At 39.1% G+C, this 18,335-nt stretch overlaps 2 protein-coding genes across 6 annotated transcripts in view; one reads left to right on the top strand and one right to left on the bottom strand.

The window, feature by feature from the left end:
• The window catches only part of mark3a (MAP/microtubule affinity-regulating kinase 3a), a 42,267-nt gene extending 34,581 nt beyond the window's left edge, over window positions 1–7,686 (top strand). For 3 of the 5 annotated variants that reach the window (XM_083892160.1, XM_083892159.1, XM_083892161.1), the window contains exons 17-18: window positions 5,075–5,119; window positions 6,693–7,686. In XM_083892160.1, coding sequence (XP_083748286.1) covers window positions 5,075–5,119; window positions 6,693–7,038 — 391 coding nt within the window. In that variant the 3' untranslated portion in view covers window positions 7,039–7,686. The remainder of the gene's footprint in view (window positions 1–5,074; window positions 5,120–6,692) is intronic. The other 2 variants (XM_083892163.1, XM_083892162.1) reach the window with 1 other exon arrangement.
• Window positions 7,687–9,399: 1,713 nt separating this feature from the next.
• On the bottom strand, window positions 9,400–16,353 carry ckba (creatine kinase, brain a). The gene is made up of 8 exons (XM_083892434.1): window positions 16,251–16,353; window positions 15,587–15,788; window positions 13,860–14,014; window positions 12,834–12,966; window positions 11,600–11,771; window positions 11,378–11,501; window positions 10,318–10,507; window positions 9,400–9,710 (listed from the first exon to the last, which is right to left on the bottom strand). Exons 2-8 carry the CDS (start codon window positions 15,777–15,779, stop codon window positions 9,532–9,534), a joined length of 1,146 nt encoding a protein of 381 aa, XP_083748560.1. The 5' UTR covers window positions 15,780–15,788; window positions 16,251–16,353; the 3' UTR covers window positions 9,400–9,531.
• Window positions 16,354–18,335: the final 1,982 nt, after the last annotated feature.

Below are 18,335 nucleotides of genomic sequence, written 5' to 3'. Positions count from 1 at the left end.
GTCTGATTGTGAGAGACGACCTTCACTCGATCATTAATAAGCAGCAGCAGCAGCAGCAGCTTTGCCACTAATCACTGGCCACTGCATGAGAGGTCGCTTTTCACAGCAGCCGTCGATTGTGGTGTGGTTTTTATTTCTTCTTCCTGTTTCTTGACACAACGATTGTTGTCGCTAACGACTGAACTCTTTCTTCTCTCTCTCAGCTCTTTTGAAACTGCACTTTTCTGACGGAGCTCTGAACGCTTTTTATTATTATTATTGTTATTATTATTTATGATCACATTTGTTGGTTTTTGAGAGTTTTTTGTCTCGTTCGCACTACGTAGACAGAGTGTCAGGAACTAGAGGAGCAGCTTTATGTCGTAGGTTGTTGTGTTTTGTGGAGAAGTCGGTTGACGCTGTAGATTATTATTATTATTATTATTATTATTATTTTAGTTTCAAATTGAACTCTTCTTCTTCTTTTGTCCCCTTTCAGTTCTTTGTTGTTTTCTTCTGAGATCAGTGTGGACGTCAGGTCAACTCTGTTGCACGTGTTTTGTCTGAGGTTGATTCACTTTCCTTTTTATAAACTGTTGTGTAGATTCAAACCATTGAATCTACACAACATCATGAGTCAAGTTTGACTGCTGCAGGTTTTTACTCAGGCTGATATTTTAATTCCTGCCTTATATATGTGTGTGTGTGTGTGTGTGTGTGTGTGTGTGTGTGTGTGTGTGTGTTCGTCTGTCCAATTATGTCTTTTTTGTTTTTCCTCCATCTGATAAACATCCAGCAGTTTTATAACAAATGACATAAAAACGTATGGTTCATCGTTCTAATCTGCAATAATCTAATATTCTAGTATGTTACCAGAAAATCACTTCGGAAAAAAAAAAAATCATAAGTGAGGAGTTAGGTGGAGTAAAAGAACCCTATTTATGAAGGAAATATAGTAAAAGTACATTATTTATGAAGGAAATGCAGCTAAAGTACACTATTTTTGAAGAAAATGTAGGAAAAGTACACTATTTAGAGGGGAAATGTAGGAAAAGTACACTATTTATGAAGGAAATGTAGTAAAGTACACTATTTAGGAAGGAAATGTAGTAAAAGTACACTATTTATTTAGGAGATGTAATAAAAGAACACTATTTAGGAAGAAAATGGCGTAAAAGTACACTATTTCGGAAGGATAATGGAGTAAAAGTACACTATGAAGGAAATATTTTAAGAGTACACTATTTATGAAGGAAATGTAGTAAAAGTACTCTATTTATGAAGGAAATGTAGTAAAAGTACACTATTTAGGAAGGAAATGTAGTAAAAGTACTCTTTATGAAGGAAATGTAGTAGAATGATAGTAAACCTTATTATTTTGTCATTTTTTGAATATGAAATAGTTTGAGCCAATCAATGAGTTAGATCAATTTAATTTAATTTGCTTAGTTTAAGCTCATTTTATTCAGTTTATTCTATCTTTAACTAATTCCTTGGCCCTTTTTAGTCCTAATATAATGATTTCCTCTTGTTTAAAATGAGTTGGGACCACATAAGTTTGTCCTTGTTGTTTTTTGAATGTGTCCTCAGACTCTTCTGAACGTCTGTTACTTCTTATTTCTGAGTTCGGTGATTTTAAAAAGTCGATCTCTACCCATTAAAGTAAACAGAGTGAATGTCTGAGTGAGGCCTCTGTGGCTCAGCAGCGCCCTCTGGTGGCTCATTGTGCTCATCCTCAGAGCCTGGACAAAGTGTGTCCTCCATGTGTCCTCACCGTCTTCTCATCTCACTTTTCTGTCCGTCTTCATTTCTGTGGAAAAACCTGAAACTGACAGAATGTTGAATTTGGTCAACTTTAAATCAATATTTATTTCCCTTAAAGAGTCATTACCTGGTTATTTTATTCAGTTATTAATCGTAAAATGACACAAATTATAATTTTCTTTACATAACAAGAATTGAAAAACTCCTAAATATACAGTTTGCATCATTTAAAAATGTGTCATTTGTGGAAACCACAGATTAAATCCTAATTCCACAACAACAACCGAGGATTCAAAAAACTGGGATTAAATGTCTTAGTTTTAGTTTTTAAGTGCAGTTCAAGTTCACTATTTCCCTTTTTTTTTTTTCTTTTTTTTTTTTATTAATTTAAAAGAAAAGAAAGATTAATTCTTTATCATTTCTGCTTGAAAAATAACAGAATTATTAAATATTAACTCAAATATTAAGGTTAAATCAGTGGACCAAAGTGCTGCACATAGTAAATAAAACACATAAGTTAAAAATGAATAAAATAAAATAGATTAAAATAAAAAAAAATAATAATTATTTATTAAAAAGTTAAAGTAATGTAGTTTTTTTTAACTAATTTAAATTAAATTAAATTAAATTAAATTAAATTTAATTTAATTTAATTAATTAATTTTTACTTTAGGGCGACATTTTGTCAGTTTCAGACCTCTGTACATTCCTGATCAAACTCCTCTCATCTTGTTTTCCAGACTTGACCAAAACCTGTTTCTTCTCCTCAGGTCATTTTAGGTTTCAGTCACTTCCTCCTCCTCCTCCTCCTCCTCCTCCTCCTCCTCACTGTGTGTGTGTGTGTGTCCTCCTAACCTTCCTGTGCCCTTTATTTAACCTTGACCTCTTGCTGCTCTTCCTCTCCTCGCCTGTAGGGTCACTATTGACCCGGCCAAAAGGCAGATGGCCAAAACAGGGCCTGCCGTGCCTTCTACGCAGGGAGGAAAGAGCCTTAGTAAGTCTTCAGTCTCCTCCTGCTCCTCCTCCTCCTCCTCATCCTTCCATGCTTTTCTTTATTTCCTTCTTTATCGGCCTGTCGTCATGTCCACACATTTAGAAATATTCTTTCCCTCTTTCTTTTTCTTCTTTTCTTTCTTTCTGTGTGAGTCCGTTGTTTTTGGACGTCCAGCTCCTCCTCGTCTTCTCAGATTCACGTCTCTTTCTTTCAGATTCAGGAGCTGAAGATGTAGAGAGTTGTAGGACGATGAAGATCTAGAGTAAGAGGCTGTGTTTGATGGAGGGACTTTGCCCTCCTTGTTCCCTCCCTCCCTTCCTTCCCTCCTTCCTCACTTCCCTCCTCCCCCCTCGGTCATGTGACTTCCAGAGCGTCTCTGACCGATCTCCAGGACCTTCTGTCGGTTCCTGTGTCTCCTCTGGTTCCTCATGTTCTTGTCGTCACCAGATTCTGAGTCTTTTGTTGTACTTTGTTTGTTAAAGTGAGTCAGGGACAGATTTGTGTGTCTGCTGTGAAGACCACGTCTGAGTCAACTCTTGGATTAGATTATAAATCAGATTATCCGAATCAAGGATTTAACCACGCCACCGAGCGTTGTTCCTTCTCTGCATTCAAACTCCTATACGATAAATTTAGGGTAAGGATTAAGGATTTAGGAGCAGCAGCCGTTGTGTACCTTGCTCAACGGTACCGGGAATCAAACTGGCAACCCTCCGCTAACAAGCTGACAAGTTCCGTGTCCACTTGACCCACGGGCTACCAGCAAACAATCAGCTACAACGTTAACGCTAACGCAGACAACTCTTCTGTCCTCGTTTTGGCGCTAAAACCGTCCTCAAAAATTCACCTGGTGCTAAAGCGCTAACCCGCACTATTCACGCTAACATCAAAACACAAAAATTGCAAATAAAATATGGATCAAAAAAGTCATTCAAAAATATCGGAATTTTGTTTGCGCCGACCCTTTTAACGTTTTCTGTTTTCGATTTTGACCATGGGCGGGGCTTTTGAAGCTGCCTGCCGATTGGCTGCTGAGTTTTTGAGCGACCGCTCAATAGACAGGAAGTAGTCACGGGCTTGTAGTCGCTATCCGTCTGAAACTCGTTCCCCCGGGGTTTTCCCCCGTCGACATCCGACAAAATAACTCTAACGTACCTAACGTTTATAATCTGACAAATGTTAAATACGCGTAAAACGGATTTAACTGTAGCCCCTGAATCTAATCTGGACTAATTGTATTGTGTCCGATTTTTGCCAGATTAGCAAACATTGGTTGATTTAGCTGTTGTCGTCACATTTAATCGTCAAATTAAAAATTTCTTCATGTCTAATCCTGACACTGTTCACCGTAACAAAAGCTAAAAGTGCAAATAAAACCCTAAACTAGTTCCAGGTGTAAACATCTAATTTAATCTCTTTAATGTTATAAAATCTTCACGTTTCAGTTTTAAAATATTGAAATTATTCATATATCTGCTGCCCTCTCTGGTCAAAACATGCGACTGCGTTCACATTTTTGTCCTCCTTCGTTTCCAATTTGGTTGCCGCCTTCTGTTCAATCAGAACGGGACCCGCTGTCCCCGACTCCGCCCCCTTACCTGTCAATCGGACTCGTTAGCAGCTGTGATTTTCCAGGCCACGCCCCCTTCACTGCTCCCCACTCCCCCTCCCTCCTCCTCTCCCTCACTTAGCTAAAGCTTTAAATCCTCTTTTAATCATTAAAATAATTTTCTAACCAAATTGCGAAGTTTTATTTTGCACATTTTCTCTTATTTCTTTTCGATTTTTACCCTTTTTTTAACCAAAGCCTTTTAAAAACGCACTTAAATTACATTCAGACGTTCTATTGAGTTGTTTTGATGGATTTTTGTTGTCGTTTCACTTTCTCAGGGAAAATAATGTGATTTTGAGGAATTATTGGGGTCAAAAGTGGTGTTTTTATACAAAGATAATGGCTAATATTAGCATAAGTGTGTGTGTAAAGGTGCAGTAGGCGTTCTTCCGTTCTGTGTGTTTGTTTTTGCAGTTCGGGCTTCACCGTCACTCTTCACTTCCTGTCACATGACTCTTCCTCACTGATCTGAATGGAAGTGAAACATCTTCCATGTTTGTTTGTTTGTTTGTGCTTTTGTTTTTTTGTTTTTTTGCGGTTGGTGGCTCCGCCTCCTCCTCGTCGTTGTCGTCATCCATGTTCTCTCTCTCGCTTTCTCTTTCTCTTTTTTTAATGAATGATGAAGTGATATTGAAGTGAAATGTAAAATATTTTTGTCGACACATCTTTTGTTGTGTTTTATCCTCTTCCTCTTCCTCCTCTTCCTCGTCTGATCTTCACCTCAGAGTCTCAACAGAATTTGAGAGAAACGGGAGACTTGAGGGCTCAAGGTGAGGCTAACCTGTCCCCGCCCACAACCCCGCCCCCTTCGAGTGTCTCCGCCTCCTTTAAATCAAGCTTCAGTTTGGTCTGCAGTCTCTTCCTCTCTCTCTCTCTCTCTCGCTCTCTCCTCCTCTCTCTCTCTCTCTCTCTCTCTCTGCCATCTTTGACTTTGATTTTACGATTAATCGTGTTTTCAAGAATTTGAGCTTTGCTTTGTTGAACTTTTGGCCTGATGTTGATGTTTGTTTTGATTTAACGTTTGCATGTTGTTAGCATGGCTAGCATGTTTATTTGCTCTCCTCTTAATCTCAATCTCAACGTGTTTCTAACCCCAGTTTACTTTGTTAACATTCACGGTCACACCAGTCCAGATTATTTAAAATACTTAGAAATAAACACGCACAAGGATTCGTTCAAATTAATTTTTAAAAGGCTCTGTTTTTATCAGATTTTTTTACGCTGTTTTATGTGTTATTTTTTACGCTCTGTTTTTACACGATTTTATTTACGTGATTTTATTTACGCTCTGTTTTTACGAGATTTTATTTATGCTCTGTTTTTACTAGATTTTATTTATGCTCTGTTTTTACGAGAGATTTTTTACGCTCGGTTTCTATGTGATTTTTTTCGGGTCTGTTTTTGCGAGATTCGTTTTTTCGGTTCAGTTTTCACCAATTTTTTCAGGCTCTGTTTTTACGAGATTTTTTTCAGGAATGATTTACAAGATTTTTTTTCGGGTCTGATTATATGCTTCTTTTTTTTTAGGCCCAGTTACGCTGAGGTTTTTCTGGGCTCTGATTTTACGAGATTTTTTCGGGGTCTGTTTTTACGAGAGATTTTTTTCGGGTATGTTTTTAGGAGATTTTTCGGGGTCTGTTTTTACAAGAGATTTTTATGCGGGTTTTTTTTTACGAGAGATTTTTCGGGGTCTGTTTTTACAAGATTTTTTTCCCGCGTCTGTTGTACAAGATTTTTTTGGGTCTGTTTTTGTGAGGGTTTTTTTGGGTCTGTACTTACGAGATTTTGTTTGGGGGTCTGTTTTTACGAGATATTTTTTTTCGGGTATGTTTTTACGAGATTTTTTTCCCGTGTCTGTTTTTCCGAGATTTTTTTTCCTGCGTCTGTTTTACAAGATTTTTTTTCAGATCTGTTTTTACGAGATTTTTTCGGGGTATGTTTTTACAAGATTTTTTTTCCCGTGTCTGTTTTTACGAGATTTTTTTCCGGGGTGTGTTTTTACGAGATATTTTTTTTCAGGTTTTAATTTTCTGTAAAAAGCTAAAACTACTACAGTAGATTAAATAACTAAACATTTCTGGATCCATTTAAACGTTTTAACACGTTGTAAAAGTGTGACTTGAATGTAATGAATATAAAAAAGTAAAACACGGGTTAGAAAAGAATGAAACGCTGAATATTTCATATTTTCTCAACTGTGGCTGGAAGCCATTTTGGGTCACCCAAAACCAGCCGGTTTGGTGGACACAAAATGGCTGCCGTTTCTCTTAAAATACCACTTGCAAAAGTAGTCCACTGTGCTCGTGTTGAACCCGGTTGTGCTCTCTCTCTCTCCTCCGACAGTCGCCATGTACCTGGGGATCAAAAAGGGGAAAATAAAGACAGTAAACCCCGCTCCCTCAGATTCACTTGGAGTATGAGGACCACCAGCTCCATGGAGCCCTGCGACATCATGCGGGAGATTCGCAAGGTGCTCGACGCCAACAACTGCGACTACGAACAGCAAGAGAGCTTCCTGCTGCTGTGCGTGCACGGCGACGGCCGCGCCGAGAACCTGGTGCAGTGGGAGATGGAGGTTTGCAAGCTGCCGCGGCTCTCGCTCAACGGCGTCCGCTTCAAGAGGATATCGGGCTCATCTATCGCTTTCAAGAACATCGCTTCCAAAGTCGCCAACGAGTTAAAGCTATGAGCAAAACACACGCGTATATATACATACACACAGATAGACACGTCTATCTGTGTGTATGTATAAATATATATAATATCTAGAAGTATTTAAGCTGTACAATCATCCAAGTAGCAGTTTCCAAATGTCTCCCCCGACCCTTTTTTAAAAAGAAAACAAAAATACAGAGTTATGTATTGAATATTAAAAAAGTGTATAGTTTAAGGCTTTTGGCAATAATCACTGAATGATCGACTAATACTTCAGTCTGTTGTTGTTGTTGTTGTCGTCGTTGCTGTGGCCTCGACACACACACGGCCTCCAACACCGTTTGTTGTCATGCTGTGAATGTGGACGAAAAAAGCATTTCTAGTCTTATTTATTTCATCTGGTTTTCTCTTGTTTTTGTTTCTCTCTCTCTCTCTCTCTCTCCTGGAAAAATAGAAAGAAAAAAAAATGACGTAGCATTTTTTTTTTGTTTTGTTTTCAGTGTAAATAATGTACGTTACTTTCAAACAGCTTCACTGCAGTACTTCGGTTTTTTTTCTTTTTTCTTTTGTATTTTGTTGAAGAGTAGAGACGATGATGATGATGATGATGATGACGACGATGGGGAGTCCGTGTAAATGCCCACGAGGTCGAGGGGTCACTCGTGTCTCGATTAAAATGTCTGTCAACTTGAACGTCTCGTCTCGCGCTGCTCATTTTTTATTTATCTGGATGAAAACGTGTTTATATATAAATATGAATATGTGTTTGTTTGTGTATATATATATATATATATATAGATATGTACGCATGTATTCATATGTATGATGTGTATGTATATATATATGTGTATATGCATGTGTATTTGTATATGTATATATGCGTATATGTATATATGCGTACGTATACATGTATATATGCGTATGTATATATGTATGTAAACATGTATGTATATGTATATATACGTATGTATATATACGTATGTATATATACGTATGTATGTATACATATGTATGTATGTATGTATACATATGTACGTACGTGAGTATACGTACGTGTGCATACGCATATGTATATATATGTATGTATGTATACGTATGTATCTATGTATGTATGTATCTATGTATATGTATGTATGTATGTATGTATACGTATGTATATGTATGTATGTATACGTATCTATGTATGTATACGTATATATATATCTATGTATGTATACGTATATATATATCTATGTATGTATACGTATGTATATCTATGTATGTATACGTATGTATATCTATGTATGTATACGTATGTATATCTATGTATGTATACGTATGTATATCTATGTATGTATACGTATGTATATCTATGTATGTATACGTGTATATGTATGTATGTATACGTATCTATGTATGTATACGTATCTATGTATGTATACGTATATATATCTATGTATGTATACGTATATATATCTATGTATGTATGTATTATAATAATAATCATGCATTATATTTGGAGGCACCTTTCATGGCACTCAAGGTTGCATATATATATAATCTATATATAAGTTAATTTATTTCAGTAATTCAACTCAAATAGTGAAACTCGTGTGTTCTATAAATTCAATTACACACAAACTTAAATACTTTATGTCTTTGGTTCTTTTAATTGTGATTTTTTACTCACATTTATAACAAGAACCTTAAATTCAGCATTTAATAAGAATTAGAATACCCCATAAGAGCAATTTAAAAAATATATATGTTTTTAAAAAATCATTGAGATGAACCTGTATGTGTTGTATGTGCAGAGAGGTCAGTTGGCCACCAGGTGGAGTGAGTCAACCCGGCAGGAAACGCAGTGATGTTACTTTGCTGCCCTCTTGTGGATGCTTCGAGGTGCAACATTGCCCTTTACAGGAACAGTTTCCATCCACAGCTAATAAATATTACAATTTATATCAAGATTTTTGTACAAAAACGGTCAAATCGATCCGAGGACTTAGGCAATTAATTTATTGGTCGCACAAAAGTTTTTAATAGTAACTTTTTGCTTTTTTTAATCCCCGTAAATGTCTGTTTTTGTACTGTTGCTGTATAATTTGTTTGTCTGATATATTTTCATGTCGCAGAATTGTTATCTAATGTTGATTTTAAGGGTGATTAGCCCCACCTAGTGGTCAACCTTTAGACTACTAGAGCCTCATCATAATATAAGAGTATAATTGTGACTATTGTAAACATTCAGAGAAAAACTGGATTTTTTTAAAAACGTGTGTACGATTTAAAAAAAAAAAAAAAAATTCACTCCACAAATCAACGTTCAACTTCAACCAGAGTTTTCTTTTATTAGATTTCAGATCCATCCTCACGTGAACACATTTTTAAATACATGAACAAATCCAGACGACGAAGACGACTGTGTGATACGGAGTCAAACATTCACTCGGACACAGGAGACGAGGACGAGGAGGAGGAAGTGCAGGAGGACGTGTTTGTGCGTCGGGACGGTGGTCGTGGGTTTTTTGTGTTTATTAATATTTTTTTACTTCTGTGTAGGGATCAGATCGTCCACGGACTCGCCTTTCTCCAGCCTCTTCTCCATCTCCACCAGCAGCTTGATGCCGTCGACCACCATCTGCACCAGCTCCACCTCGGAGAAGCCCAGTCTGTCTGCGTTGGAGATGTCGAAGACTCCGCCCACCGCGGCCGTGTCCACGCCGCCTGACGGAAGAGAAGAAGATTGGAAGGTTAGCGTCTCAAATATCTGGATCAAAACCAGAGATATGTCCCGTCAAGACTGGAATAACTGCCAAATTTTACATTTTAATCCTTTAACACCGAGCGCATCGCAGACGACACGTTAGCATCACCGTAATTACGCGGAAAAATCCGACAGTTTCTGAAAGCTGAGAAGTTGGGCGTCGTGGTTAATTGCGTCTTTGATCTTACCAAAGTTACACGAAAATATGTAACAAGAATCTTTAAAAAAAAAAAACAGACGCCAGCTACCCCTGGTGGAACGTCTTAATAATAAAACCATTTTAAACGAGAGAGAACACGCATGTTCGTAAGTCTTTTAAAAAGTTGCGAAAATAAATAATTCTCGTTTAAAAAAAACCCCGGAAATATTGATTTACTTTGAATCACCACTAGGGGGAGCCTTTATAGCATCTATGGTTTTTCACCAATCACGATTATCCCAATCGTGACTAAACTTGTGTCAGTGAGTCGATGATGGTGAAGTTCTATCGTCCCATTCCCGAATTAAATTTTTTTTAATAAAGACGCTCTTTAGCGCTAGCGTGGATAAACGATGCGGTTCTCGTACCGGTTCCACGTTTCTGGAGCCTCAGCCTCTTGAGAACCTCCTCGAACTTGGCGTGTTTGCTCATGTTGGGCAGCTTGACGTGGACGCCGGCGCGCAGCCCGGTGCCCAGGTTGGACGGACAGGTGAGGACGTAGCCCAGGTGCTCGTTCCACATGAAGGCGTGGCCTCGCTCCTTAAACAGGTCCTCGATCTGGGAAAAGAAGAAGAACCAGGTTCGTCGTTTTAGACAAAACGGGTCACATTTCTGCGCTAAAATATCGGAAAAAAATTATCATTGTTGTACATTTTGTCGAGTCGCATCTTTTACGTTAGCCAACAATATTCAAATCCACAGAAACGTTTTTATTTCTCGTCCGAATGTCGGACAGTTCAATTTTGTTTGCATTTCTGGTGAATTTAGTTAGCGCTCGATGCGACTTCCTGTTTACTCTGTGTTTACCGTAAAACCACATTTGTACACGACTAGCTAAAAACGTCCAGAGCAAAGCACAAAATGGTTCATTTGGTCCACCAGAATCTTTTAAAGTACAGTTCTTTTTCTACAAGATGGAGCAAAAATTGTCATTTGTGGCAGAGTTACGGCACCACCCAGAGGCCTGGCATATAAAGTACAGCATTTAGAGGTTATATCATACTTTTGGATTTTAAAAATTCAAATTTTAGGAGCAAAAAATAAGACGCCGTAAAAAGGAAAGTTCCATTTCCATGCAGATCTGCAGGCTGCAGGCTCCAGATCTGCAGGATCCAGATCCGAGGCCATTATTTACATCATAACATTATGGAACATGCCATTAGAGTGAGGCAAAATAGGTAAATATTTGTTTCCTGATGCTTCCATAACGTTATCAAACTAAATCTTCCGTTATCCTTTTAGCACGAGTGACCCCTGGTGGCAGAAGTTGCGTACATCGCGCTCAAATACATGCCGATGACGCTGCCGTGTCATCTAGTTCATTTACGAAGCGTCCAAAAATCGCAAAGATGGACAAGCAAATTCAAAAACGACCGACTTCCTGTTGAGTTAAACCCGCGCTGACGACGCTGCCGTGTTCGTACCCACCTTGGTGAGTCCGGAGCAGAAGCGGTTGAAAACCTCCTTCATGTTCCCGCCTTTCTGCATGGAGATGACGCGCAGGTGATCCTCCTCGTTCACCCACACCAGGAACGTCTTGTTGTCGTTGTGCCTTCAAACACAAAAACAAAAACAGAATTGAGTTTCCTTCAAAGAACCACCTTTGATTCCATTTTCATTTCCTATGCCGATTAAACGTGGACAACCGACCAGATTCCCCTGGCGTCGGGCCAGTCCCGGCCCATTCCTGAGGCCAGCAGCAGAGGAGACACGGGCTTGTCGAACAGGAAGTGGTCGTCGATGAGCTGCTGCTGCTCGGCGTCAGTCATGTTCTTCAGGGCGTAGTATTTGCCGTTCAGGTCGCCGCTCAGAGAGGCCAGAGCTGCAGGACCGAGAACAAGACGAGGACATGAAATCAGTGATTTGTGACATTTAATGTTCGTAAACGTGTTCAGGGTCAGTCTCTCGTGTCACGTAGGAAGTTTGGACGCGATCGGTTGGTGTATTTTGAAGTTCTAGGGAACTTCCTGTTTCGTGGCTAGTGGTCAAAATTAGCAAAAACTTCAGATTGGTAGCCGTGGCCACGCCCTTTTGAATCCACAAAACCGTCTGGGAATTTTTGTCTTTGTGATGTGTCCAATACAAATTGTCGCACCGCAAGTTAAAACGCGCTCAGACTAGCTAGTTAATTTACGAAGCGTCCAAAAATCGTCAAGATGGACGCCAAATTCAAGATGGTCGACTTCCTGTTGACTTAAGGCTGTGGTCCCTGTTGACTTTTTTGTTTGTCTTGGGCTCCGACACGTTATCACCAAATATCGTGAAACTTGGTGCAACTTTTCTCCCATCGACGTTTCACCTTAGGGGGCGCTGTAGAGTCCTGGTCCTTATTCTCAATGCATTCAAAAACTACCGGATTGTCGTTATTTGAATAATAATTTGAAGGAAAACACTTGTCGCCACTAGATGGCATCCACTTCACTTTTGATGTGTCCAGTACAAATTGTCTCACTTTTTAATGTCTGTACGATAAACGTACTCAGACTAGCTAGTTCATTTACGAAGCGTCCAAAAATCGCAGAGATGGACGCCAAATTCAAAATGGCCGACTTCCTGTTGAGTTGAGGCCGTGGTCCCTATTGACTTTTTTGTTCGTCTTGGGCTCCGACACGTTCCCACCAAGTTCCGTGAAATTTGGTGCAACTTCATTTTCTCCCGTCGACGTTTCACCTTAGGAGGGCGCTATAGAGTCCTTGTCCTTATGCTCGTTAATGCGCTCAAAAATGACCAGATTATCGTTACTAGAATAATAATCTGAAGGAAAACGCAATAGGTTCCAATGACCCGGTGTTGCATTATTCCACTTGTCGCCACTAGAGGGCACCCACTTTTTCGCAGATTCGTCGTTCCCTTCAAAATGAAAACGAATGTGTGCGTTGTTTACCTTCGATGGACAGCGTCTCCACAGCGCGGCGCTCTCCTCGGCTGCAGTGCGGCGGCAGACAGAAGCCGCGGATGCTACGTCCTGTTCGCACGCGGGAGCTTAGCACGTAGTCGGAGTCGAGGTCGTCGCCGCCCTGAGGGAAAGAGATCGTTAGTTTGTACGTTTTCACGGACGGTGATTATTCTATGAGCAGGGAATCGAGTGGATTCACCTCCGCTACACTAGGTGGCGGCAGAGTTTAGGTGGCGTCTGCGTTAGCCGGTGGCTTTTCTTATAAAGTTTATTAATTCAGACAAATGCGATAATTCGGATAATCTTGAGACCGATTTATCCGACTGATATTTTCAGTTATTTAATCATAAATCAGAATTGGCCAATATTTATCACCCAATTCATACAAATTATGCATTTTTTTGCTCTACGATAAATGTCGTTATGCTAATACAGATTAGGACCATTTGTGTTGTTAAAGTGATAATTTGTTGAATTAGCAAACCATACGTTTTCATGGATTATTCTACGAGCAGGAAATTGATTTATTGAATTAAGTGGATTCACCTCCGCTACACTAGGTGGCGTCTACTTTAGCCGGTTGTTTTTCTTATAAAGTTTATAAAAGTCTAAACTAAACTTAAACGTGCGATAACGATCACGTCGAGTACATTTAAAGTCAGATTAGCAAATTAATCCGGACAAATGCGATAATTCGGATAATCTTAAAACCAATTCATCCGACTGATATTTTCAGCTATTTTTTCATTAACCAGATATTAATCAACCAAAATTTTGCGCTACGATAAATGCTGTTATGCTAATACAGATTAGGATTATTTGTGTCGTTAAAGTGATAATTTGTTGAATTATCAAATCATACAGTTATATTTTAATCATAGAGGGAAAAAAATTGGCATCAATTATCAGACGTCGGCTTCCGAAAAAAAACCCACATTCATCGACTTCTAGTCTTTGCTGATTTAATCCGATATAATCTGATTTAATCTGATATAATCTGGTTTAATCTGGTACCTTGAGGTTGCCGGCGTCGATGTCCGTCTTGTGCTTGTCTGTAGGTTTGTATCCTCCATGTCGGTCCTCGATGATCGGGTCCAGCAGCTCCTGGAAGACCTCGTATGTCTCCTCGTCTCCGGCCACGCAGCCCACCGTCATGATGAAGGGGTGACCTGAGGGGGAGGGCGGGGTCAGAGGTCATCAGGGACGATGGAAAAGTCCGCGTGACCTTCAACGCGGGAGCTGCCGGGCCTCTGCTGCCTCGTGTGGTCACTTTTCAATCCCCGAATTCACAAAACGACAGAGTTGAATTCACCGATGGAGGCAGCAGTGGATTATTAATGACGGTAAAGGTCAAATTCACGATGTTGATGTAAAATCGACAATTTTCTCTATGAGGTTTGGTGCAGAGCGAGAGAAACGTCACAAATCAGAGATAAAAGTGAGTTTAGCAGCTGCTCGTGAGAGTTTAAAGACATCTAGACAGATTTAGTTATCGATATAGTGATTCAAGAAGACTAAATATAGATGTGTCACTTTTTTTTATGTCTGTACGATAAACGCGCTCAGACTAGCTGGTTCATTTACAAAGATGGACGCCAAATTCAAAATGGCCGACTTCCTGTTGAGTTGAGGCCGTAGTCCCAATTGACTTTTTTGTTCGTCTTGGGCGCAGACGCGTTCCCACCAAATATCGTGAAATTTGGTGCAACTTTCAATTTTCTCCCATCCACTTTTTAATTTAGGGGGCGCTATATCCTGGTCCTTATGCTCGTAAATGCATTCAAAAATGACCAGGATTGTTATTTGAATAATAATCTGAAGGAAAACACAATGACCCGGTCATTCCACTTGTGGCCACTAGATGGCACCCACTTTTGATGAGTCCAGTACGACCTATCTCACTTTTTTTTATGTCTGTACGATAAACGCGCTCAGACGAGCTAGTTAATTTCCGAAGCGTCCAAAAATCGCAAAGGTGGACGCCAAATTCAAAATGGCCGACTTCCTGTTGGGTTGAGGCCGTCGTCCCGATTGACTTTTTTGTTCGTCTTGGGCTCCGACACGTTCCCACCGAATATCGTGAAATTTGGTGCAACTTTAAAATTTGCCTCCCATCGACGTTTCACCTTAGGGGGGCGCTGTAGAGTCCTGGTCCTTATGCTCGTTAATGCGCTCAAAAATGAGCGGATTATCGTATTTAGAATAATATATAAATGAAGTGTCGTCACACTTCACTTTGAATACAATATTATAAAATAATACTAGGCCACTTTTTTCAAAGAAGTATGAAATTAAAAATTCACTTCCCCGTCAGGAAATTAAAATAATCTGCTCAGGATATTACAGGGAAATATTTTAATCCAGTGATTTAAAAAAAAAAAAAAATTAAATCCAGTGTCTTTGCCACTGGTTGTAGGCAGAGGAGGAGGCCAGCAGGGGGCGCACACAGCCCAGGGCAGCACTGCTGCATGCGTCAGTGCCTCATATGAGCAAAAAATAATAAAAATAAATAAAATAATCAAAAGCCCTGAACTTTCCCTTTAACAGCAGGTTTGTCGGATTATGAGACGCAGATTATGTAACTGATGATAATCTGAGAGTGCGATGCATTTTATCCTTTGACAAGGTCACAGTGAGGAGACACATGATGATGATGATGATGCTTCCTCCTCCTCCTGCTGCAGCTCTGCGGTTTAAAAACCGATACCGTTTCTCTTTTTTTTTTTCTTTTTTTTTTATACCTGGATTATCGACCCCGGTCTGGATGACGTCATCCAGGGTGAAGCCGCTGGGCGTCTGTTTGCTCCGCAGCCGCTCGTACATGTCCGGGCTCAGGACCTTCGCCATGTGGTTGTTGTGTTTGCTCAGGTCCGGATACTCGTCCGCGGACGAGAACTTGAGCTTCAGCTGGTTGTGCGTGTTTCCGAAAGGCATGGCTGCTCCCTGCAAGGACGCAGGGAAGGAAGCAAGGGCACAAGGAGAGGAGGGGAGGGAGGAAGGGAGGGAGGATGGAGGAGGGGACAAGGTGACACACTCGCGCAGACTCCTCACAATCACAATCACCATCAAACCTTGAAAAATCATCATTTTTAAAACAAAAAAACAGCTATTAATCATGTGAATTTAATCCTCTGCTGCAGATTAACGCATCATCCTGCAGGGGGATTATTAAAATCCCTCAACACGCGCCACACTCAGTCACAAGAATCACCATCATTATTTGTCTCATTGAATCTTCTGGATTATTCAGATTGAGATTCCTCTATTGTTTGCGTGATGCGAGACAATGATTTTTTCATCTCCAGGCCCGAGATTGAGATTATGATGCTGCTGCATCTGCATCAGCACATTTAATCTCTTTAAATTAACACATTAAACAGATTATTTTAAAGACAGTTTTCCTACCTTTTGTTGACGGATTTGAGGACTACTGCTATCAGGGCTCGAGACAAAGATCCCTATGTTTCCAGGAGGCGCAGATTAGAGCAGAGTGGTTCAGTCCCTGCGGTCACAGACTGATGAGCTGCTGCTCTGCCTCTTTATAATCCACCACCTCTGCTCCCATTGGTCACTATTTGTAGTCCATTCATTCTATTGGCTGCAGTCAGAGAGGGAGAGAGAGAGAGGACTCACTCACTCACTCACTCACTCACTCACTCACTCACTCATTATTCACATTTTTATTCAGTTTTTAAATTAATTTCATTTTGATGCATCAGAATTTTTATGTTTTTCCCTCAATAATTTTTTTTAATCCCATAGACTTTTTGTGTCATAATTTCAACATATTTTCATTACATTCCACAATTATGACTGATTGACGTCATCATTTTAACTTTTTTTTCCCTTAGCACTCTTTGGTCTTTTTATCTAACAATTGTGTCATTTATTTGCCTTTTTATGTCTAAATTTTGTAATTTATCCCACCATTTGAACTTTTTTTAAAATCTAAATTAATTTTTATTTTTATATAATCCCACAATTGACGTTTTCTCTCATAACAGATTTTTTTTTTTTTAAATATTTATTTGGTAAAAAAAAGAAAAACATTTTTTTTTTTTAATTTAATAATTTAGTTTTTTTTTCAATTTAAAAGTATTTATTCTGTAAAAAAAAAAGACTGCATTAAATCATTGAGAACCTGTATATTACGTCATCTAAATTTACAAATAAAACAATTTAAATGTACTTTTATCGTCATCAAAGTATACAGTCAATAGTCCATCTACTCCAAGAGTATTGGCATTTAAAACATAACAAAAAAACTAATGTTGTAATGTTTCCCACAATTGGAACTTTTGTTTTATCTAATCCCACAATCTAATCTCATAATTTCGATTTCTTTTTTTATGTAATAATTTTTATTTTCTTATGTATTCGGTTAAAAAATGAAAACTGCATTAAATCATTGAGAACCTGTAAATGACGTCATCTTAATTAACAAACAAAACAATCTAAATGTACTTTTATTGTCATCAAACGTGAAAATGCAGGATAATCTACAAACGACCTGCGCAGCGTTTTTGTGTAAAACTGTGATTCATCATCATCCGGTTTGTGTGACATCACTTCCGCTGAAAACAACCCCACGTGTGTGTGTGTGTAAATGAATGGACGTGTATCTGTCAGAGCTGCTCACGCGCTAACACACACAGAAACACAGAACTCCAGAGAACTACGGAGAACTACAACCGTCGTTTACTGATTAAACTACTACTCTGAAAAAGGTACGTTCCCGAGACAACGCTTGTTTGTTTTACTCGCTTTCATCGGCTGCTGTTGCGAAAGTTAGCATGCTGGCCAGTTAGCAGGACGTCAACATAACGTGTGTTAAAAGTTGTGTCACGTACGCGTGGACGTTTTTCTAACACGACTCTTTTGTTTGTTTGTCTGTTAAACGAGTTAACTATCTTAAAAAAAACTTTTCTTTAAAAGAAGACGTTAAACAACACAGACACGGGTAGTCACCGGTTACTAGACTAACGTTAGCATGCTAGCTAGTCAGCAGATTCAACCCAGAACGCCTTTAAAAACTCATTTTAAAGTAGCATGTTCGCTAGTTAGCGAGGCAGCTTTATTATTGTGTAGTACATTTCACACACGAGGACAAGTCAACGTGTTTTACATGAAAGAAAACAAAATGTACAACGCTTCAAAAGAGCTGAAGAATAATTATATATTATGGGGGAATAAATAATGTAAGTAACTGTGAGTTTTGTTTGAAATCTGGTCTCGACTATCTGACCTGAGTAGTAGATCCCAGAGCTCTAGCAGGTGTATATTACTAAAATATGTTGTCAATGTATTATTTATTAAACCATTTAATGATTTGTTGACAAGCACTTTAAGAACTTTAACGTCTGGGGAGTCGGGTCAGGGTCTGTGGGAACATCTAGTCCAGATTTGAGAAGTCTAGGTACAGTGGTTTTGGATCAGGACTTGGTCCAAAGTGGTCTGTATGCTGGAAATATGGTGAAATGTGCATTTATT

Source organism: Microchirus variegatus (genome assembly GCF_963457635.1).
Source record: "Microchirus variegatus genome assembly, chromosome: 7".
NCBI lineage: Eukaryota > Metazoa > Chordata > Actinopteri > Pleuronectiformes > Soleidae > Microchirus > Microchirus variegatus.
The sequence above is the reverse complement of the archived record's forward strand: the minus strand, read 5'-3'. Positions and strand labels throughout refer to the sequence as shown.